At 40.1% G+C, this 23,961-nt stretch overlaps 1 protein-coding gene and 4 pseudogenes across 1 annotated transcript; all 5 read right to left on the bottom strand.

Moving 5' to 3' along the window:
* Nucleotides 1-5,978: 5,978 nt before the first annotated feature.
* On the bottom strand, nt 5,979-9,787 carry LOC147303545 (uncharacterized; annotated as a pseudogene).
* Nucleotides 9,771-11,563, bottom strand: LOC147303544 (uncharacterized; annotated as a pseudogene).
* A 1,998-nt stretch (nt 11,564-13,561) lies between these two features.
* Nucleotides 13,562-15,354, bottom strand: LOC147303543 (uncharacterized; annotated as a pseudogene).
* Nucleotides 15,355-17,325: 1,971 nt separating this feature from the next.
* On the bottom strand, nt 17,326-19,177 carry LOC147303542 (uncharacterized). The gene has a single exon (XM_086280981.1). It carries the CDS (start codon nt 18,874-18,876, stop codon nt 17,362-17,364), a length of 1,515 nt encoding a protein of 504 aa, XP_086137107.1. The 5' UTR covers nt 18,877-19,177; the 3' UTR covers nt 17,326-17,361.
* Nucleotides 19,178-21,143: 1,966 nt separating this feature from the next.
* LOC147303541 (uncharacterized) lies at nt 21,144-23,807 on the bottom strand (annotated as a pseudogene).
* Nucleotides 23,808-23,961: the final 154 nt, after the last annotated feature.

Genomic DNA, 23,961 nt, shown 5'->3' with positions numbered 1-23,961 from the left:
AATCGAACTGAAACGTGCACGTGATTATGTTACAAAACTCTTAAACTGGCGTCAAATATTCTTTTAATTCAGCAACCTAAATTACATTTTAAAACCCCAACTTCCTTCCCTCATCACTAACTGGCCGAGGCAGATGGCCACCCCCATCTCAGAGCCTGGTTCTGCCGGAGGTTTCTCTCTTTTAAAAGTGAGTTTTTCCTTCCCACTGTCGCCAATGTGCTTGCTCTAGGGGGTTAGTTTTTGTGCATTATTGTAGGGTCTTCACCTTACAATATAAAGCACCATGAGGGAAGTGTTGTTGGGGCTTGGCGCTGTTTCTTAGCTCAAAATGTCCAATTACAACAGGACATTTTGAGTTAAGAAACAGTGTCAAACCACAAATTAAAATTAAAAAATAAAATGAAAAAAAACAACTGTGACTTTGTGCTTTGTTTCATTTGCTGTATTCCTCAATATTGAACCCTTAACAATGGCCTATATTTGTGACTGTTTCTTTTGTAGTTTATTCCTATATGAATATTAAAAACTTGACTCAAAGTATTAAAAATGTATTTACATTGCTTTACAGAAAAAGGGAAAAATCATAGGACTGTGGGGGAAAGAGTGATTACCTCAGTTAAATAACCAGTGTTGACCAGTGTTGGTCAAGTTACTTGAAAAGGGTAATCAGTAACTAATTACTGATTACTTCCCCAAAAAAGTAATCCGGTTACTTTACTGATTACTTATTTTCAAAAGTAATTAATTACTTAGTTACTTAGTTACTTTTTAAAAACACGATTTACAACATGAAGAGGTGATAAAGCGATAGATCTTTCAGCCCAATTCTACTTTTTCTACATAATCCATCATGCAAAATGTAATCAAATGGAAAAGTCTCTTTTTTTTAACTTGTTTTATCAGTTTTAATCTTTTAACTTTATGCATCAAGCAAAAAATTTAATTATATGCAATATTCTCTGACTTGAATAAATTAGTTTAACATTTAAACCTATTTTCTGCACATTCCAGCACATAAAATAAAATATTTTTTGTGTTTACACTCACTCTTTCAAATAGATGCAAGTAAAACACAGCAGAAAATAAATAAAGTCAAAGACTCAGCGGTCCTGTTGCTCTATTTTCACCTGTAAAGCAGGACTGACTGCGGTAGGCGGAGGTTTACCCTGGTGCAGGTGTGCCGCGGTCAGTTGAAGAATCCGTGAGTTTCTCTGTGAATTTCCCATTATGTCATTGCGCACTCGGTGCTTGCTTGGAAGTTTAGGGGGTTTTTTTGCTGTTAAAAAGAAGTTTTCTTCCCAGGCACAATGGACGCTAATGTTTTTGTCACTTTTTATGGAATCAAACTCAAAGTAAGGTCAGTACTTCCAGGCTTTAAACGCTGCACGCTCATACTCTCTCCCACAATCATATGTGATCCATTGTTGATCTGCACACAGCTGTTGTCAATACCTCACTGTTGTCAGAAAAATCACGGTTTTAGTAACGCAGCGTTCCTACGGGAAAGTAACGGTAATCTAATTACCGTTTTTGCAATAGTAATCCCTTACTTTACTCGTTACTTGAAAAAAGTAATCAGATTTCAGTAACGCGTTACCCATCTCTGGTGTTGACTATATTAGGTTCAGCTTTAAGGACCTCTGCATGTCTCCAAATGGCTTTGAATGTCTTTGAAATGAGAATAATACAAATAGAAAAAAAGAAAAGTGGACATCTGAACATTTCCATTAAACTTTACATTTGTGAAAATGACATTGGTTGTATTTATGAGGTTTCTACACAACACTTAAGCTTTAAATAATGTGCATTATGTTTTTTGTTGTTGTTATTGTTTTGAACCACTCGAATGCAAATCTAAACTCTGACATGAATGTTTTCTCCTTTTTTACAAAAGATGTTAGTTGTGAGTTCAGCTCACATGTTGATTAATCGAAGAAATGAATATTTTAGACATCAAATCTCTGTTTGTTGAAAACTTTTTCATCTCTTCAGTGTAATTATTAAAGTATTAAATCACTTCTTTTTCTTCTATGATGTTTTGTGTCTTTATTTCCACATAAACTGATGAAGCAGTAGTGATGGACTGCCTGACAGATGAGGTCAGCAGGAGTCTCTGTGAACTGTGATGTTTGTTGATGACACTGTGATATGTAGTGAGAGTAGGGAGCAGGTGAGGTGGAGGTGTGCTCTGGAGAGAAGATACAGCTTCTCTGCAACTGTGAAAACTTTGACATGAAGTCAGAGGTTCAGGACCAAACCACAGTAACTCCAGTAGCTGAGTCTGCTGCAATAAACCATCTACAGATTACATCATCGGTTTCATGTCTCCTTGTTGTAAAATATGCCTGTGTGTAGACTCATTTAAGAACTGGGAAAATGTTGATGCATGAGTCAAGTCTCAGTCTCCTGACTTACAATAACAAAAGTTTTCTTTCATTTGTTGTAACTGAATTTATTTGCTTCTTCTTGTGTGTGACAAAAATGCTGTTTTTCAGAGAAGCTGGTTATGTTTCATAATTGTTTGGCTCTCAGTCACAGAGGATTCATGGAAAACAAGAGAAACACACAGAGCTTCTACACAAAGTCAGTAAGAGTGTGTCCAGATTCCTGAACCATGATGTCCGCATGTTATGAATGTTCGTGGCAGTGCTCCATGGCTTATGTCATGTGCATGCTCACCATTTTTCCTTCAGCTGGATCCTGTGACAAGAGTTTATTACTCAAGCTAGGTCATGCAGATACTCTGTCAGTATCAGAACAGAGCAACCAGAAGTTAACTTTGACTTCTGCACGTCAGAACGTACAACATACGTTGTGCACTGCAATGAGGAAGCTGGTTTAGAGCTATTACTCCTGATCTGCATCATTTGACATCCACAGGAGTCATGCTATACCACAAATTTTAAATTTAGATCACAGGATTGTGTAGGATTAAGGACTTGGACTTGCATCCTGATTAACCACAGTTCCAGTCTCATATTACTCAGCCTAATGTGGACATAAAATCTCATCTGCACTGTCTGCTCTGGAGAAACATGACTGTATGAAATTGATGTTTGAGGGCTGAGAGGAAAGACTTCTTTGAAAGATATTTTAATGGATCTCTAAATAAAATAAGTGTGAAATTGGTGTAAAAAGCATGTTGACGAATGTGTTATTGTTTAAGGTAAAAGAGGAAAAAACCCGTATTATTGGTAAACCTGTTCAAAGAATATTGCACTGTTACTAGGCTGTACTTTATTGAATTGTAATACATTCACTAAATAAAGGTTAAACGAGCTGAAAGGATACCAAGCTTCCCTTGTTTTTTCAAATGTATGTGAGCTCTGTTTATTTTCTCTGTTTCACTTTTGTAATTTTTCCTTAGAAGAGACTAATAATTAAAGAGGAAACAAATATTCTTTTTACCCCAGGACTGATATACTGATCAAGAGCTGAGCATCAGCATAGAGCACTCAGGTGTGTGTTAACAGAATGTTACACCTCCCAGGAGAAAATTCATCCCAAAGCCAGATGGTGCAATGCTCAGAAAAACTACAAATCTCCCAACAGCTACACCTCAAACTCCACAGGCCTCTGCATGTTAAATATTAATGACAGTTGAATTAGAAAAGGGCTGCACAATTATTTTTTTCAATGGTTACCAGGAGAAAACCATTGTTCTCTTTCTCTGTGTATTTGCACAGCAGCAGATCTACAACAGAATGGCTGAAAAACAATTGAACGTTTGAATTGTCCAGCCATGAAGTCTAGATTCGATTTAATTTAAATGCTGTGGCAGAACCGTGAGAGAGCTGTGCACAAGAGAAACTTAGGATAACTTGATGATCCAAAGCAACATTGTGTGATGTAGAAGAGTGGGTCAAAATTCCTTCGCAATGATGTGAGAGACTGATAACGTCATATAGAAAACTCCCTCGCTGAAACACATTCAGTTCCATTTTCCCACACTTCTTACTACTTTCAGTATTGCGTTGTCATTCATGTTTGCGTGACGGAGGTCACACACATTGTGTGTAAAACAGCCACACGCCGGATGTTGCAACACAGACTTCAAAGCAGCTGACTGCTGTTTCTTATGGGCTCATCATGATTCACTCAGGTTAACAGCTGGATGTGGTACAGCTGTGACAACTGAAGCCATCCACATGACCCACCTCCCACGTGATCTTAATTCGGTCATTCCTGATCACTGTAGAATAAGGAGGGGATGTTTTTCTCATTATCATTTAATATTTTAATATGCCATTATTAGTTCATTAGAAGTATATAACCAGCTTTGCATTAAGCATAAATTGAAGTTTTTGATCTTACATTATTCTTTGCATTACAGTGATGGTGATAACTTTAGTTTGATCTTTTTTTACAGGTACCAGAATAATAACATGATTTTCCATTGCAGATGTAATCATGATCATTCCATACACATTGCAGTTTGTTGCTCATTCTAGAGTTGTGCTCAAGGTAATTAAAGGTTAAAAGCTACAGCCAGCGCGAGTCTGGCTGATCTATGGAGGGCAAAGGCTTTGAGCTTGGAAGGCCGCACGCGCTTACACAGCACTTATAAGATGTCATTCTTGGTGATTTTGTGCTTAGTCATGTTTTAATATGTTTTAAGTAGAAGTAGCTGATCCAGCAATATTCATTTAATATTATATACTTGATTTAGAGCAATACACACTGATGGTCTTAATAAATGAAAGAGTCCTTGTAGTTGCCATGTTGTGTCTTAGCAGGGTACAGACGGTTCCAGGAGAGGGGGGCAGTTAGCGTCTGCCCTCGGGAAGGAGACAATGTTATTCTTTGTGTTAAATAAAATTGTCAACATTGATTGTATTACACCTGTCACTACGCATGAGGGGGCGTTCTAATACCCTGATTTCATAAAACTATGGAGATGTGTTTTTTGAGATGAGATCTGAGACTGTCTGCATCAGTATCCATCTCCCACGTGTGTGATCATTAAATCATCGTTTGACTCAACCCGACCGGACCAGTGTTGTTATTGTGGGTTTTTCCTCTGGTGTCCATCTCCAATATTTTTGAACCATAACATCACCTTAGCTGGTGTCACCCATTGGGGCTTCCAGGCCCCACATCAGCACAAATGTTTCTTTATACTATACCATATTGCCTGTTGTATTGGGTGCAAAAAATTAGGGCTGGGCAATGTGAGGAAAATCTCAAATCAGAACATTTCTTTTTTGCTGTATCACGATATATGTAAATAACCTAAAGATTCAATGTATCGCCCACCCCTACTAGAAATACTTGTAAATATCTTCAAATACAGGAAGCTATCTGGGCAAAGCGATCTGGAACACGGAAAGTAGAATATCTAAACAAATGTAACCAGCTAACATCAAACACAGGTTATACTTTATTTATCTTCTGTGTTTTTTCACTACCGGTTTGTACACACATACAGAAAGACAGTACTATGACATCCACTTCAAACTGGGAAATGATGCTATGATACATAAGATTGAGACACACTATTCTAATCTACTATTGCATTCTTTGTAAATTTACAGCAAATGAAAGGAAGCACAAATTCAAAGGTTTTTTGTTTTTTTTAATTTGTTTTATTTTTTTAATTTCTGGTTTGGTGCTATTTCTTAACTCAAAATGTCCTGTTGTAATTGGACATTTTGAGCTAAGAAACAGCGCCAAGCCCCAACAACACTTCCCTCATGGTGCTTTATATTGTAAGGTGAAGACCCTACAATAATGCACAAAAACTAACCCCCTAGAGCAAGCACATTGGCGACAGTGGGAAGGAAAAACTCACTTTTAAAAGAGAGAAACCTCCGGCAGAACCAGGCTCTGAGATGGGGGTGGCCATCTGCCTCGGCCAGTTAGTGATGAGGGAAGGAAGTTGGGGTTTTAAAATGTAATTTAGGTTGCTGAATTAAAAGAATATTTGACGCCAGTTTAAGAGTTTTGTAACATAATCACGTGCACGTTTCAGTTCGATTTTAGCGTGCTCATGAGAAAACCCTCAAGATGACATTTTGGCTCCTCAGCTTGGCATGTTTTTTGAATATGCTGACGACCGCTTCGTCAACCACTGGGTTGCTTGACCTCATTAACAGTATTGGAGAAGGCCACTTTTCACGGAGATCATTGGCTACTTTCAGGCCGAGTTGTTCAATGTTTTCCATGGACATTTTGTAGCTTTTGGACAAAATTTTGTTCCAGATCTTGTGGGAAAGCCTCTGTACAATAAACTCTGATGTTCCTGCATTCCATGTAGCTGCCTCATTTTCTCCCTTCATAGCGTGCATTACCAGATCTTTGGTGACATTTTTCACAGCCTCCTGGTACTCTTCCCTGTGTTTAGAGACACTAAGTACTCTTGTTGGTAATGCCAACAGGTGTTTGGTGAAGGCTGGGACAGTAATACTATCAAGCTGTTCCCTCAGATTGAAAATCAGATATTTTCCCTTGCAGTTGTGTCTTTTGCAAAGATCCTTGAGAATGGCCTTGTCTATGTTTTTCAGCCATTTGGGGGATAGATCCAAATGTTTCAGCTCAATTTCAGGCCAAATTTTTTCCATCAGGCGATCGCTAATGCAGTCAGCAGTGAGGCGCTCTGTGAAGAGCTTGTATTTAGTGGAGACTTGTTCTATGGCCTGTGAAACCACCAACTCAATCACTTTGTTGACACACAACTTTTCCCCACTCAGACAATCAGATGAGGACGACTCTGGGGTTGCCGTCTCCTGTGTTTCAGTCTGAGACTCTACTAATTCTTTTCTCTGCGTGTCCAGTCCTGTCTGCATTTCTGGTATGTTTGTCTCTGCCTGACTTTCTTTAATCTCGCTGGAGTCCTCACTCTGTGGCTGCAGAGCTTTCTTGTCCTCCTCCAGTTCTTTCTCTTCTTTCTCTGCATCCTGACATTTTGTGATGGCCTCTTTGACTTCTTCTTTTGTGTCATTCACCACTTTCTGTTCTTCCAGGAGTTTCTTATTTTGTTCCTCCAGGACTTTTTTCTCCTGCTCCAGATTCTCTCTCAGTGTTTGTTCTTTCCACAGAGCATTCCACATAGTTTCTTTCAGATCTCTTTCATGTTTCTGGAGCTGCGTGAACTTGGCAGACAGAGTGTCCTTCTCCTGTTTCAGCATCAGGATTTCGTTGTCCCTCTGCTGAAGCTGCTCTTTCAGACAGTTCATCTCAAGGTCAAGGTTGCTGACCTTTTCCTGATCTGAACACGTCTGTTGCTCTTTTTCTTTGGTGGCGCTGCTCACCTGCGGTTTGCGCGACACTGATTCGTCAGTGACTCCTGCAGCTTGGTTCTCATACAGCTCCAGCTTGGTGCGCATGTTTGAAATTTGAGTCATCATCTGTTTGATTTGCTGTCTGGCTCTACTTTCACCCTCTTTTAAAAGTTTGTTTTCAGTCAGAGAGTTTTGCAAGGCTTTCCTAACCAGCATGAGGTTGTCGAGTGCACTCTTTGGCAGAGTGAAGACAAATTCTGGTTTTCCTTCCTGATTGCTCATTTTTGATATTTAACTTTGAAACAAATTTAGCGTGTTACACTAAATAAGATATTCAGATGTGAATTCGATAATCAAATGTGAATCAGGGTTTGAAGTTGGCTGTAGCAGAACAAAAGTTCGTCTAGTGAATCGCTCGTGACTGTAAGTAAGAAACGTGCTTGACCAGTGTGCTGTTTCACCCCTATTTATAGAATTTTGGTGACTGTGATGTCATGGCCTCATTCTCTTTGCTTTGATGTTTGAAAATAGGTCCCGCCCATTGAAAATAGGTCCCGCCCACAGGCTCTCAGAATTTGTCAGTTAAATTCATACATTAATTTGAAATGTGTTTTTGTTTATTTTTAAATTTTAATTCATCCCTCTTCTAAATTTAACCTAAGCCCATTTTCAGAGCGCTGCGTGTTCATCACAGCCATAAATATGTTAGAAATGAAGAGATTTCACTGTGTTCAAGTACCAGATTTAGTGCTAATTTTATTCAGTCATCCAGGGTTTGTTTAGCTTGTTCAAATGTTTCAGGTGCTGTAGAACATCTGATTAGTATTGTTCATTAATGCTTGTTTCCTATTCCTGTTCAAAGTAATACTCTGCGCACGCAGCCAGTGAGAAAACGTCTAACGCTAGACCCGCCCCCGGGAGTCAAGCTGCTTGCATCTAATGTCTCTCAGTTACATAGTAAACAAAGCTCGCAAGGAATCACGAATCCAGCATCATTACTAAACATCTAACAGGTGCCAAAAAAAAGAGCAACATTGAGCTGTTAACACTTCACAGCCTGCTCGTTAAACAGACAGTAGGGATCCAGTAGGACTGGACACAACATCAAGCCTCTTGGCTTCTGGTTTGATAACTTCACTCATTTAAAAAAAGAAAAATGCTGTAACACATCAGTGTGACATGTTTGCTTTCATCCTGCATCCAATTAAAACACAGAGAATATGTGTACTAGTTTTTTTTAAGGTGATCTTTTTATTTTTCAACAGCTTATTACTAATTACGGATTTTGGGGAATACTAAAAATCATGACACATCAGGAAAAAAAAATCTTATAAAGGACGTGAAGCGATGTCACTGATGTTGTCACTGCTGATGTGACGCTATACCTTGTTTATGGTAGTACCTGACCTGCCATAAAGTTATGTTAACGCTGTGCTTTAGATTACAGCCAGGAGTGTGGCAGAGGAGGAATTTTGCACTTTCATATAAAATCCACTTTTGGACTAAGTAGATCAGTTAATGGCTGGACTATGGAGGAGAAGTTTTTGCAGAAGTTCCTGTAATAACCTACCATTCCCAGGAATCTGCACAGTTCAAGTCCTTTATTTAGGTGTGGGATATTCATTAATCGCCACCACTTTGGCGCTAAGGGGCCGCACCTGACCACGTCCCACTTCCCTGCTCAAGTATGTTACAGTGGCCTTGGCAAATTCACACTTTGTCAGGTTGAGTGTCAGCGCTTATTAATCTTGAAACCTGCATGACACACTGGCAGACAGAAAAGACCATTCGGTGAAAATATCAATTCTGGGGATCTGGAACATGGAAAGTAGAATATCTAAACAACATTATTGGTGTGTTTTGCCTCAGTGTTATTGATATTTATATGCTTATATTTTCACAATTGCAAAATCTCACTGTGGATATAAGAGCCAAATTGTGGATATTTTGCATCCACTTTATTGTGTAATATTTTAATTGATTGTATTTGATGGCTTAGGCCCCAGGAAGACTAGCAACCACTGTTGTGGAAGCTAATGGAGTTCCTTATAAATAAGCAGACAAATAAACACTATTCTAATCTTATATTACATTCTTAGCAAATTTACAGCAAATGAAACAAAGCACAAAGTCACAGTTGTTTTTTTTATTTTATTTTTTTTATTTTATTTTGTGGTTTGACGCTGTTTCTTAACTCAAAATGTCCTGTTGTAATTGGACATTTTGAGCTAAGAAACAGCGCCAAGCCCCAACAACACTTCCCTCATGGTGCTTTATATTGTAAGGTGAAGACCCTACAATAATGCACAAAAACTAACCCCCTAGAGCAAGCACATTGGCGACAGTGGGAAGGAAAAACTCACTTTTAAAAGAGAGAAACCTCCGGCAGAACCAGGCTCTGAGATGGGGGTGGCCATCTGCCTCGGCCAGTTAGTGATGAGGGAAGGAAGTTGGGGTTTTAAAATGTAATTTAGGTTGCTGAATTAAAAGAATATTTGACGCCAGTTTAAGAGTTTTGTAACAGAATCACGTGCACGTTTCAGTTCGATTTTAGCGTGCTCATGAGAAAACCCTCAAGATGACATTTTGGCTCCTCAGCTTGGCATGTTTTTTGAATATGCTGACGACCGCTTCGTCAACCACTGGGTTGCTTGACCTCATTAACAGTATTGGAGAAGGCCACTTTTCACGGAGATCATTGGCTACTTTCAGGCCGAGTTGTTCAATGTTTTCCATGGACATTTTGTAGCTTTTGGACAAAATTTTGTTCCAGATCTTGTGGGAAAGCCTCTGTACAATAAACTCTGATGTTCCTGCATTCCATGTAGCTGCCTCATTTTCTCCCTTCATAGCGTGCATTACCAGATCTTTGGTGACATTTTTCACAGCCTCCTGGTACTCTTCCCTGTGTTTAGAGACACTAAGTACTCTTGTTGGTAATGCCAACAGGTGTTTGGTGAAGGCTGGGACAGTAATACTATCAAGCTGTTCCCTCAGATTGAAAATCAGATATTTTCCCTTGCAGTTGTGTCTTTTGCAAAGATCCTTGAGAATGGCCTTGTCTATGTTTTTCAGCCATTTGGGGGATAGATCCAAATGTTTCGGCTCAATTTCAGGCCAAATTTTTTCCATCAGGCGATCGCTAATGCAGTCAGCAGTGAGGCGCTCTGTGAAGAGCTTGTATTTAGTGGAGACTTGTTCTATGGCCTGTGAAACCACCAACTCAATCACTTTGTTGACACACAACTTTTCCCCACTCAGACAATCAGATGAGGACGACTCTGGGGTTGCCGTCTCCTGTGTTTCAGTCTGAGACTCTACTAATTCTTTTCTCTGCGTGTCCAGTTCTGTCTGCATTTCTGGTATGTTTGTCTCTGCCTGACTTTCTTTAATCTCGCTGGAGTCCTCACTCTGTGGCTGCAGAGCTTTCTTGTCCTCCTCCAGTTCTTTCTCTTCTTTCTCTGCATGCTGACATTTTGTGATGGCCTCTTTGACTTCTTCTGTTGTGTCCTTCACCACTTTCTGTTCTTCCAGGAGTTTCTTATTTTGTTCCTCCAGGACTTTTTTCTCCTGCTCCAGATTCTCTCTCAGTGTTTGTTCTTTCCACAGAGCATTCCACATAGTTTCTTTCAGATCTCTTTCATGTTTCTGGAGCTGCGTGAACTTGGCAGACAGAGTGTCCTTCTCCTGTTTCAGCATCAGGATTTCGTTGTCCCTCTGCTGAAGCTGCTCTTTCAGACAGTTCATCTCAAGGTCAAGGTTGCTGACCTTTTCCTGATCTGAACACGTCTGTTGCTCTTTTTCTTTGGTGGCGCTGCTCACCTGCGGTTTGCGCGACACTGATTCGTCAGTGACTCCTGCAGCTTGGTTCTCATACAGCTCCAGCTTGGTGCGCATGTTTGAAATTTGAGTCATCATCTGTTTGATTTGCTGTCTGGCTCTACTTTCACCCTCTTTTAAAAGTTTGTTTTCAGTCAGAGAGTTTTGCAAGGCTTTCCTAACCAGCATGAGGTTGTCGAGTGCACTCTTTGGCAGAGTGAAGACAAATTCTGGTTTTCCTTCCTGATTGCTCATTTTTGATATTTAACTTTGAAACAAATTTAGCGTGTTACACTAAATAAGATATTCAGATGTGAATTCGATAATCAAATGTGAATCAGGGTTTGAAGTTGGCTGTAGCAGAACAAAAGTTCGTCTAGTGAATCGCTCGTGACTGTAAGTAAGAAACGTGCTTGACCAGTGTGCTGTTTCACCCCTATTTATAGAATTTTGGTGACTGTGATGTCATGGCCTCATTCTCTTTGCTTTGATGTTTGAAAATAGTTCCCGCCCATTGAAAATAGGTCCCGCCCACAGGCTCTCAGAATTTGTCAGTTAAATTCATACATTAATTTGAAATGTGTTTTTGTTTATTTTTAAATTTTAATTCATCCCTCTTCTAAATTTAACCTAAGCCCATTTTCAGAGCGCTGCATGTTCATCACAGCCATAAATATGTTAGAAATGAAGAGATTTCACTGTGTTCAAGTACCAGATTTAGTGCTAATTTTATTCAGTCATCCAGGGTTTGTTTAGCTTGTTCAAATGTTTCAGGTGCTGTAGAACATCTGATTAGTATTGTTCATTAATGCTTGTTTCCTATTCCTGTTCAAAGTAATACTCTGCGCACGCAGCCAGTGAGAAAACGTCTAACGCTAGACCCGCCCCCGGGAGTCAAGCTGCTTGCATCTAATGTCTCTCAGTTACATAGTAAACAAAGCTTGCAAGGAATCAGGAATCCAGCATCATTACTAAACATCTAACAGGTGCCAAAAAAAAGAGCAACATTGAGCTGTTAACACTTCACAGCCTGCTCGTTAAACAGACAGTAGGGATCCAGTAGGACTGGACACAACATCAAGCCTCTTGGCTTCTGGTTTGATAACTTCACTCATTTAAAAAAAGAAAAATGCTGTAACACATCAGTGTGACATGTTTGCTTTCATCCTGCATCCAATTAAAACACAGAGAATATGTGTACTAGTTTTTTTTAAGGTGATCTTTTTATTTTTCAACAGCTTATTACTAATTACGGATTTTGGGGACTACTAAAAATCATGACACATCAGGAAAAAAAATCTTATAAAGGACGTGAAGCGATGTCACTGATGTTGTCACTGCTGATGTGACGCTATACCTTGTTTATGGTAGTACCTGAACTGCCATAAAGTTATGTTAACGCTGTGCTTTAGATTACAGCCAGGAGTGTGGCAGAGGAGGAATTTTGCACTTTCATATAAAATCCACTTTTGGACTAAGTAGATCAGTTAATGGCTGGACTATGGAGGAGAAGTTTTTGCAGAAGTTCCTGTAATAACCTACCATTCCCAGGAATCTGCACAGTTCAAGTCCTTTGTTTAGGTGTGGGATATTCATTAATCGCCACCACTTTGGCGCTAAGGGGCCGCACCTGACCACGTCCCACTTCCCTGCTCAAGTATGTTACAGTGGCCTTGGCAAATTCACACTTTGTCAGGTTGAGTGTCAGCGCTTATTAATCTTGAAACCTGCATGACACACTGGCAGACAGAAAAGACCATTCGGTGAAAATATCAATTCTGGGGATCTGGAACATGGAAAGTAGAATATCTAAACAACATTATTGGTGTGTTTTGCCTCAGTGTTATTGATATTTATATGCTTATATTTTCACAATTGCAAAATCTCACTGTGGATATAAGAGCCAAATTGTGGATATTTTGCATCCACTTTATTGTGTAATATTTTAATTGATTGTATTTGATGGCTTAGGCCCCAGGAAGACTAGCAACCACTGTTGTGGAAGCTAATGGAGTTCCTTATAAATAAGCAGACAAATAAACACTATTCTAATCTTATATTACATTCTTAGCAAATTTACAGCAAATGAAACAAAGCACAAAGTCACAGTTGTTTTTTTTATTTTATTTTTTTTATTTTATTTTGTGGTTTGACGCTGTTTCTTAACTCAAAATGTCCTGTTGTAATTGGACATTTTGAGCTAAGAAACAGCGCCAAGCCCCAACAACACTTCCCTCATGGTGCTTTATATTGTAAGGTGAAGACCCTACAATAATGCACAAAAACTAACCCCCTAGAGCAAGCACATTGGCGACAGTGGGAAGGAAAAACTCACTTTTAAAAGAGAGAAACCTCCGGCAGAACCAGGCTCTGAGATGGGGGTGGCCATCTGCCTCGGCCAGTTAGTGATGAGGGAAGGAAGTTGGGGTTTTAAAATGTAATTTAGGTTGCTGAATTAAAAGAATATTTGACGCCAGTTTAAGAGTTTTGTAACAGAATCACGTGCACGTTTCAGTTCGATTTTAGCGTGCTCATGAGAAAACCCTCAAGATGACATTTTGGCTCCTCAGCTTGGCATGTTTTTTGAATATGCTGACGACCGCTTCGTCAACCACTGGGTTGCTTGACCTCATTAACAGTATTGGAGAAGGCCACTTTTCACGGAGATCATTGGCTACTTTCAGGCCGAGTTGTTCAATGTTTTCCATGGACATTTTGTAGCTTTTGGACAAAATTTTGTTCCAGATCTTGTGGGAAAGCCTCTGTACAATAAACTCTGATGTTCCTGCATTCCATGTAGCTGCCTCATTTTCTCCCTTCATAGCGTGCATTACCAGATCTTTGGTGACATTTTTCACAGCCTCCTGGTACTCTTCCCTGTGTTTAGAGACACTAAGTACTCTTGTTGGTAATGCCAACAGGTGTTTGGTGAAGGCTGGGACAGTAATACTATCAAGCTGTTCCCTCAGATTGAAAATCAGATATTTTCCCTTGCAGTTGTGTCTTTTGCAAAGATCCTTGAGAATGGCCTTGTCTATGTTTTTCAGCCATTTGGGGGATAGATCCAAATGTTTCGGCTCAATTTCAGGCCAAATTTTTTCCATCAGGCGATCGCTAATGCAGTCAGCAGTGAGGCGCTCTGTGAAGAGCTTGTATTTAGTGGAGACTTGTTCTATGGCCTGTGAAACCACCAACTCAATCACTTTGTTGACACACAACTTTTCCCCACTCAGACAATCAGATGAGGACGACTCTGGGGTTGCCGTCTCCTGTGTTTCAGTCTGAGACTCTACTAATTCTTTTCTCTGCGTGTCCAGTTCTGTCTGCATTTCTGGTATGTTTGTCTCTGCCTGACTTTCTTTAATCTCGCTGGAGTCCTCACTCTGTGGCTGCAGAGCTTTCTTGTCCTCCTCCAGTTCTTTCTCTTCTTTCTCTGCATGCTGACATTTTGTGATGGCCTCTTTGACTTCTTCTGTTGTGTCCTTCACCACTTTCTGTTCTTCCAGGAGTTTCTTATTTTGTTCCTCCAGGACTTTTTTCTCCTGCTCCAGATTCTCTCTCAGTGTTTGTTCTTTCCACAGAGCATTCCACATAGTTTCTTTCAGATCTCTTTCATGTTTCTGGAGCTGCGTGAACTTGGCAGACAGAGTGTCCTTCTCCTGTTTCAGCATCAGGATTTCGTTGTCCCTCTGCTGAAGCTGCTCTTTCAGACAGTTCATCTCAAGGTCAAGGTTGCTGACCTTTTCCTGATCTGAACACGTCTGTTGCTCTTTTTCTTTGGTGGCGCTGCTCACCTGCGGTTTGCGCGACACTGATTCGTCAGTGACTCCTGCAGCTTGGTTCTCATACAGCTCCAGCTTGGTGCGCATGTTTGAAATTTGAGTCATCATCTGTTTGATTTGCTGTCTGGCTCTACTTTCACCCTCTTTTAAAAGTTTGTTTTCAGTCAGAGAGTTTTGCAAGGCTTTCCTAACCAGCATGAGGTTGTCGAGTGCACTCTTTGGCAGAGTGAAGACAAATTCTGGTTTTCCTTCCTGATTGCTCATTTTTGATATTTAACTTTGAAACAAATTTAGCGTGTTACACTAAATAAGATATTCAGATGTGAATTCGATAATCAAATGTGAATCAGGGTTTGAAGTTGGCTGTAGCAGAACAAAAGTTCGTCTAGTGAATCGCTCGTGACTGTAAGTAAGAAACGTGCTTGACCAGTGTGCTGTTTCACCCCTATTTATAGAATTTTGGTGACTGTGATGTCATGGCCTCATTCTCTTTGCTTTGATGTTTGAAAATAGTTCCCGCCCATTGAAAATAGGTCCCGCCCACAGGCTCTCAGAATTTGTCAGTTAAATTCATACATTAATTTGAAATGTGTTTTTGTTTATTTTTAAATTTTAATTCATCCCTCTTCTAAATTTAACCTAAGCCCATTTTCAGAGCGCTGCATGTTCATCACAGCCATAAATATGTTAGAAATGAAGAGATTTCACTGTGTTCAAGTACCAGATTTAGTGCTAATTTTATTCAGTCATCCAGGGTTTGTTTAGCTTGTTCAAATGTTTCAGGTGCTGTAGAACATCTGATTAGTATTGTTCATTAATGCTTGTTTCCTATTCCTGTTCAAAGTAATACTCTGCGCACGCAGCCAGTGAGAAAACGTCTAACGCTAGACCCGCCCCCGGGAGTCAAGCTGCTTGCATCTAATGTCTCTCAGTTACATAGTAAACAAAGCTTGCAAGGAATCAGGAATCCAGCATCATTACTAAACATCTAACAGGTGCCAAAAAAAAGAGCAACATTGAGCTGTTAACACTTCACAGCCTGCTCGTTAAACAGACAGTAGGGATCCAGTAGGACTGGACACAACATCAAGCCTCTTGGCTTCTGGTTTGATAACTTCACTCATTTAAAAAAAGAAAAATGCTGTAACACATCAGTGTGACATGTTTGCTTTCATCCTGCATCCAATTAAAACACAGAGAATATGTGTACTAGTTTTTTTTAAGGTGATCTTTTTATTTTTCAACAGCTTATTACTAATTACGGATTTTGGGGACTACTAAAAATCATGACACATCAGGAAAAAAAATCTTATAAAGGACGTGAAGCGATGTCACTGATGTTGTCACTGCTGATGTGACGCTATACCTTGTTTATGGTAGTACCTGAACTGCCATAAAGTTATGTTAACGCTGTGCTTTAGATTACAGCCAGGAGTGTGGCAGAGGAGGAATTTTGCACTTTCATATAAAATCCACTTTTGGACTAAGTAGATCAGTTAATGGCTGGACTATGGAGGAGAAGTTTTTGCAGAAGTTCCTGTAATAACCTACCATTCCCAGGAATCTGCACAGTTCAAGTCCTTTGTTTAGGTGTGGGATATTCATTAATCGCCACCACTTTGGCGCTAAGGGGCCGCACCTGACCACGTCCCACTTCCCTGCTCAAGTATGTTACAGTGGCCTTGGCAAATTCACACTTTGTCAGGTTGAGTGTCAGCGCTTATTAATCTTGAAACCTGCATGACACACTGGCAGACAGAAAAGACCATTCGGTGAAAATATCAATTCTGGGGATCTGGAACATGGAAAGTAGAATATCTAAACAACATTATTGGTGTGTTTTGCCTCAGTGTTATTGATATTTATATGCTTATATTTTCACAATTGCAAAATCTCACTGTGGATATAAGAGCCAAATTGTGGATATTTTGCATCCACTTTATTGTGTAATATTTTAATTGATTGTATTTGATGGCTTAGGCCCCAGGAAGACTAGCAACCACTGTTGTGGAAGCTAATGGAGTTCCTTATAAATAAGCAGACAAATAAACACTATTCTAATCTTATATTACATTCTTAGCAAATTTACAGCAAATGAAACAAAGCACAAAGTCACAGTTGTTTTTTTTATTTTATTTTTTTTATTTTATTTTGTGGTTTGACGCTGTTTCTTAACTCAAAATGTCCTGTTGTAATTGGACATTTTGAGCTAAGAAACAGCGCCAAGCCCCAACAACACTTCCCTCATGGTGCTTTATATTGTCAGGTGAAGACCCTACAATAATGCACAAAAACTAACCCCCTAGAGCAAGCACATTGGCGACAGTGGGAAGGAAAAACTCACTTTTAAAAGAGAGAAACCTCCGGCAGAACCAGGCTCTGAGATGGGGGTGGCCATCTGCCTCGGCCAGTTAGTGATGAGGGAAGGAAGTTGGGGTTTTAAAATGTAATTTAGGTTGCTGAATTAAAAGAATATTTGATGCCAGTTTAAGAGTTTTGTAACAGAATCACGTGCACGTTTCAGTTCGATTTTAGCGTGCTCATGAGAAAACCCTCAAGATGACATTTTGGCTCCTCAGCTTGGCATGTTTTTTGAATATGCTGACGACCGCTTCGTCAACCACTGGGTTGCTTGACCTCATTAACAGTATTGGAGAAGGCCACTTTTCACGGAGATCATTGGCTACTTTCAGGCCAAGTTGTTCAATGTTTTCCATGGACATTTTGTAGCTTTTGGACAAAATTTTGTTCCAGATCTTGTGGGAAAGCCTCTGTACAATAAACTCTGATGTTCCTGCATTCCATGTAGCTGCCTCATTTTCTCCCTTCATAGCGTGCATTACCAGATCTTTGGTGACATTTTTCACAGCCTCCTGGTACTCTTCCCTGTGTTTAGAGACACTAAGTACTCTTGTTGGTAATGCCAACAGGTGTTTGGTGAAGGCTGGGACAGTAATACTATCAAGCTGTTCCCTCAGATTGAAAATCAGATATTTTCCCTTGCAGTTGTGTCTTTTGCAAAGATCCTTGAGAATGGCCTTGTCTATGTTTTTCAGCCATTTGGGGGATAGATCCAAATGTTTCAGCTCAATTTCAGGCCAAATTTTTTCCATCAGGCGATCGCTAATGCAGTCAGCAGTGAGGCGCTCTGTGAAGAGCTTGTATTTAGTGGAGACTTGTTCTATGGCCTGTGAAACCACCAACTCAATCACTTTGTTGACACACAACTTTTCCCCACTCAGACAATCAGATGAGGACGACTCTGGGGTTGCCGTCTCCTGTGTTTCAGTCTGAGACTCTACTAATTCTTTTCTCTGCGTGTCCAGTCCTGTCTGCATTTCTGGTATGTTTGTCTCTGCCTGACTTTCTTTAATCTCGCTGGAGTCCTCACTCTGTGGCTGCAGAGCTTTCTTGTCCTCCTCCAGTTCTTTCTCTTCTTTCTCTGCATCCTGACATTTTGTGATGGCCTCTTTGACTTCTTCTTTTGTGTCATTCACCACTTTCTGTTCTTCCAGGAGTTTCTTATTTTGTTCCTCCAGGACTTTTTTCTCCTGCTCCAGATTCTCTCTCAGTGTTTGTTCTTTCCACAGAGCATTCCACATAGTTTCTTTCAGATCTCTTTCATGTTTCTGGAGCTGCGTGAACTTGGCAGACAGAGTGTCCTTCTCCTGTTTCAGCATCAGGATTTCGTTGTCCCTCTGCTGAAGCTGCTCTTTCAGACAGTTCATCTCAAGGTCAAGGTTGCTGACCTTTTCCTGATCTGAACACGTCTGTTGCTCTTTTTCTTTGGTGGCGCTGCTCACCTGCGGTTTGCGCGACACTGATTCGTCAGTGACTCCTGCAGCTTGGTTCTCATACAGCTCCAGCTTGGTGCGCATGTTTGAAATTTGAGTCATCATCTGTTTGATTTGCTGTCTGGCTCTACTTTCACCCTCTTTTAAAAGTTTGTTTTCAGTCAGAGAGTTTTGCAAGGCTTTCCTAACCAGCATGAGGTTGTCGAGTGCACTCTTTGGCAGAGTGAAGACAAATTCTGGTTTTCCTTCCTGATTGCTCATTTTTGATATTTAACTTTGAAACAAATTTAGCGTGTTACACTAAATAAGATATTCAGATGTGAATTCGATAATCAAATGTGAATCAGGGTTTGAAGTTGGCTGTAGCAGAACAAAAGTTCGTCTAGTGAATCGCTCGTGACTGTAAGTAAGAAACGTGCTTGACCAGTGTGCTGTTTCACCCCTATTTATAGAATTTTGGTGACTGTGATGTCATGGCCTCATTCTCTTTGCTTTGATGTTTGAAAATAGTTCCCGCCCATTGAAAATAGGTCCCGCCCACAGGCTCTCAGAATTTGTCAGTTAAATTCATACATTAATTTGAAATGTGTTTTTGTTTATTTTTAAATTTTAATTCATCCCTCTTCTAAATTTAACCTAAGCCCATTTTCAGAGCGCTGCATGTTCATCACAGCCATAAATATGTTAGAAATGAAGAGATTTCACTGTGTTCAAGTACCAGATTTAGTGCTAATTTTATTCAGTCATCCAGGGTTTGTTTAGCTTGTTCAAATGTTTCAGGTGCTGTAGAACATCTGATTAGTATTGTTCATTAATGCTTGTTTCCTATTCCTGTTCAAAGTAATACTCTGCGCACGCAGCCAGTGAGAAAACGTCTAACGCTAGACCCGCCCCCGGGAGTCAAGCTGCTTGCATCTAATGTCTCTCAGTTACATAGTAAACAAAGCTTGCAAGGAATCAGGAATCCAGCATCATTACTAAACATCTAACAGGTGCCAAAAAAAAGAGCAACATTGAGCTGTTAACACTTCACAGCCTGCTCGTTAAACAGACAGTAGGGATCCAGTAGGACTGGACACAACATCAAGCCTCTTGGCTTCTGGTTTGATAACTTCACTCATTTAAAAAAAGAAAAATGCTGTAACACATCAGTGTGACATGTTTGCTTTCATCCTGCATCCAATTAAAACACAGAGAATATGTGTACTAGTTTTTTTTAAGGTGATCTTTTTATTTTTCAACAGCTTATTACTAATTACGGATTTTGGGGACTACTAAAAATCATGACACATCAGGAAAAAAAATCTTATAAAGGACGTGAAGCGATGTCACTGATGTTGTCACTGCTGATGTGACGCTATACCTTGTTTATGGTAGTACCTGAACTGCCATAAAGTTATGTTAACGCTGTGCTTTAGATTACAGCCAGGAGTGTGGCAGAGGAGGAATTTTGCACTTTCATATAAAATCCACTTTTGGACTAAGTAGATCAGTTAATGGCTGGACTATGGAGGAGAAGTTTTTGCAGAAGTTCCTGTAATAACCTACCATTCCCAGGAATCTGCACAGTTCAAGTCCTTTGTTTAGGTGTGGGATATTCATTAATCGCCACCACTTTGGCGCTAAGGGGCCGCACCTGACCACGTCCCACTTCCCTGCTCAAGTATGTTACAGTGGCCTTGGCAAATTCACACTTTGTCAGGTTGAGTGTCAGCGCTTATTAATCTTGAAACCTGCATGACACACTGGCAGACAGAAAAGACCATTCGGTGAAAATATCAATTCTGGGGATCTGGAACATGGAAAGTAGAATATCTAAACAACATTATTGGTGTGTTTTGCCTCAGTGTTATTGATATTTATATGCTTATATTTTCACAATTGCAAAATCTCACTGTGGATATAAGAGCCAAATTGTGGATATTTTGCATCCACTTTATTGTGTAATATTTTAATTGATTGTATTTGATGGCTTAGGCCCCAGGAAGACTAGCAACCACTGTTGTGGAAGCTAATGGAGTTCCTTATAAATAAGCAGACAAATAAACACTATTCTAATCTTATATTACATTCTTAGCAAATTTACAGCAAATGAAACAAAGCACAAAGTCACAGTTGTTTTTTTTATTTTATTTTTTTTATTTTATTTTGTGGTTTGACGCTGTTTCTTAACTCAAAATGTCCTGTTGTAATTGGACATTTTGAGCTAAGAAACAGCGCCAAGCCCCAACAACACTTCCCTCATGGTGCTTTATATTGTCAGGTGAAGACCCTACAATAATGCACAAAAACTAACCCCCTAGAGCAAGCACATTGGCGACAGTGGGAAGGAAAAACTCACTTTTAAAAGAGAGAAACCTCCGGCAGAACCAGGCTCTGAGATGGGGGTGGCCATCTGCCTCGGCCAGTTAGTGATGAGGGAAGGAAGTTGGGGTTTTAAAATGTAATTTAGGTTGCTGAATTAAAAGAATATTTGATGCCAGTTTAAGAGTTTTGTAACAGAATCACGTGCACGTTTCAGTTCGATTTTAGCGTGCTCATGAGAAAACCCTCAAGATGACATTTTGGCTCCTCAGCTTGGCATGTTTTTTGAATATGCTGACGACCGCTTCGTCAACCACTGGGTTGCTTGACCTCATTAACAGTATTGGAGAAGGCCACTTTTCACGGAGATCATTGGCTACTTTCAGGCCAAGTTGTTCAATGTTTTCCATGGACATTTTGTAGCTTTTGGACAAAATTTTGTTCCAGATCTTGTGGGAAAGCCTCTGTACAATAAACTCTGATGTTCCTGCATTCCATGTAGCTGCCTCATTTTCTCCCTTCATAGCGTGCATTACCAGATCTTTGGTGACATTTTTCACAGCCTCCTGGTACTCTTCCCTGTGTTTAGAGACACTAAGTACTCTTGTTGGTAATGCCAACAGGTGTTTGGTGAAGGCTGGGACAGTAATACTATCAAGCTGTTCCCTCAGATTGAAAATCAGATATTTTCCCTTGCAGTTGTGTCTTTTGCAAAGATCCTTGAGAATGGCCTTGTCTATGTTTTTCAGCCATTTGGGGGATAGATCCAAATGTTTCGGCTCAATTTCAGGCCAAATTTTTTCCATCAGGCGATCGCTAATGCAGTCAGCAGTGAGGCGCTCTGTGAAGAGCTTGTATTTAGTGGAGACTTGTTCTATGGCCTGTGAAACCACCAACTCAATCACTTTGTTGACACACAACTTTTCCCCACTCAGACAATCAGATGAGGACGACTCTGGGGTTGCCGTCTCCTGTGTTTCAGTCTGAGACTCTACTAATTCTTTTCTCTGCGTGTCCAGTTCTGTCTGCATTTCTGGTATGTTTGTCTCTGCCTGACTTTCTTTAATCTCGCTGGAGTCCTCACTCTGTGGCTGCAGAGCTTTCTTGTCCTCCTCCAGTTCTTTCTCTTCTTTCTCTGCATGCTGACATTTTGTGATGGCCTCTTTGACTTCTTCTGTTGTGTCCTTCACCACTTTCTGTTCTTCCAGGAGTTTCTTATTTTGTTCCTCCAGGACTTTTTTCTCCTGCTCCAGATTCTCTCTCAGTGTTTGTTCTTTCCACAGAGCATTCCACATAGTTTCTTTCAGATCTCTTTCATGTTTCTGGAGCTGCGTGAACTTGGCAGACAGAGTGTCCTTCTCCTGTTTCAGCATCAGGATTTCGTTGTCCCTCTGCTGAAGCTGCTCTTTCAGACAGTTCATCTCAAGGTCAAGGTTGCTGACCTTTTCCTGATCTGAACACGTCTGTTGCTCTTTTTCTTTGGTGGCGCTGCTCACCTGCGGTTTGCGCGACACTGATTCGTCAGTGACTCCTGCAGCTTGGTTCTCATACAGCTCCAGCTTGGTGCGCATGTTTGAAATTTGAGTCATCATCTGTTTGATTTGCTGTCTGGCTCTACTTTCACCCTCTTTTAAAAGTTTGTTTTCAGTCAGAGAGTTTTGCAAGGCTTTCCTAACCAGCATGAGGTTGTCGAGTGCACTCTTTGGCAGAGTGAAGACAAATTCTGGTTTTCCTTCCTGATTGCTCATTTTTGATATTTAACTTTGAAACAAATTTAGCGTGTTACACTAAATAAGATATTCAGATGTGAATTCGATAATCAAATGTGAATCAGGGTTTGAAGTTGGCTGTAGCAGAACAAAAGTTCGTCTAGTGAATCGCTCGTGACTGTAAGTAAGAAACGTGCTTGACCAGTGTGCTGTTTCACCCCTATTTATAGAATTTTGGTGACTGTGATGTCATGGCCTCATTCTCTTTGCTTTGATGTTTGAAAATAGGTCCCGCCCATTGAAAATAGGTCCCGCCCACAGGCTCTCAGAATTTGTCAGTTAAATTCATACATTAATTTGAAATGTGTTTTTGTTTATTTTTAAATTTTAATTCATCCCTCTTCTAAATTTAACCTAAGCCCATTTTCAGAGCGCTGCGTGTTCATCACAGCCATAAATATGTTAGAAATGAAGAGATTTCACTGTGTTCAAGTACCAGATTTAGTGCTAATTTTATTCAGTCATCCAGGGTTTGTTTAGCTTGTTCAAATGTTTCAGGTGCTGTAGAACATCTGATTAGTATTGTTCATTAATGCTTGTTTCCTATTCCTGTTCAAAGTAATACTCTGCGCACGCAGCCAGTGAGAAAACGTCTAACGCTAGACCCGCCCCCGGGAGTCAAGCTGCTTGCATCTAATGTCTCTCAGTTACATAGTAAACAAAGCTCGCAAGGAATCACGAATCCAGCATCATTACTAAACATCTAACAGGTGCCAAAAAAAAGAGCAACATTGAGCTGTTAACACTTCACAGCCTGCTCGTTAAACAGACAGTAGGGATCCAGTAGGACTGGACACAACATCAAGCCTCTTGGCTTCTGGTTTGATAACTTCACTCATTTAAAAAAAGAAAAATGCTGTAACACATCAGTGTGACATGTTTGCTTTCATCCTGCATCCAATTAAAACACAGAGAATATGTGTACTAGTTTTTTTTAAGGTGATCTTTTTATTTTTCAACAGCTTATTACTAATTACGGATTTTGGGGAATACTAAAAATCATGACACATCAGGAAAAAAAAATCTTATAAAGGACGTGAAGCGATGTCACTGATGTTGTCACTGCTGATGTGACGCTATACCTTGTTTATGGTAGTACCTGACCTGCCATAAAGTTATGTTAACGCTGTGCTTTAGATTACAGCCAGGAGTGTGGCAGAGGAGGAATTTTGCACTTTCATATAAAATCCACTTTTGGACTAAGTAGATCAGTTAATGGCTGGACTATGGAGGAGATGTTTTTGCAGAAGTTCCTGTAATAACCTACCATTCC

Source organism: Aulonocara sp. 'chitande type north' Nkhata Bay, linkage group LG22 (genome assembly GCF_057382095.1).
Source record: "Aulonocara sp. 'chitande type north' Nkhata Bay isolate Kocher_YH1m ecotype deep benthic linkage group LG22, A_spYH_male_GT1.1, whole genome shotgun sequence".
Classification (NCBI taxonomy): Eukaryota; Metazoa; Chordata; class Actinopteri; order Cichliformes; family Cichlidae; genus Aulonocara; species Aulonocara sp. 'chitande type north' Nkhata Bay.
Note: the sequence above shows the minus strand (reverse complement) of the source record. Positions and strands in the feature narration are given on the sequence as shown.

Excerpts from the sequence above, each read along its gene's own strand:
- LOC147303542 (XM_086280981.1), bottom strand. The coding sequence starts at position 18,876 with ATGAGCAATCAGGAAGGAAAACCAGAATTTGTCTTCACTCTGCCAAAG.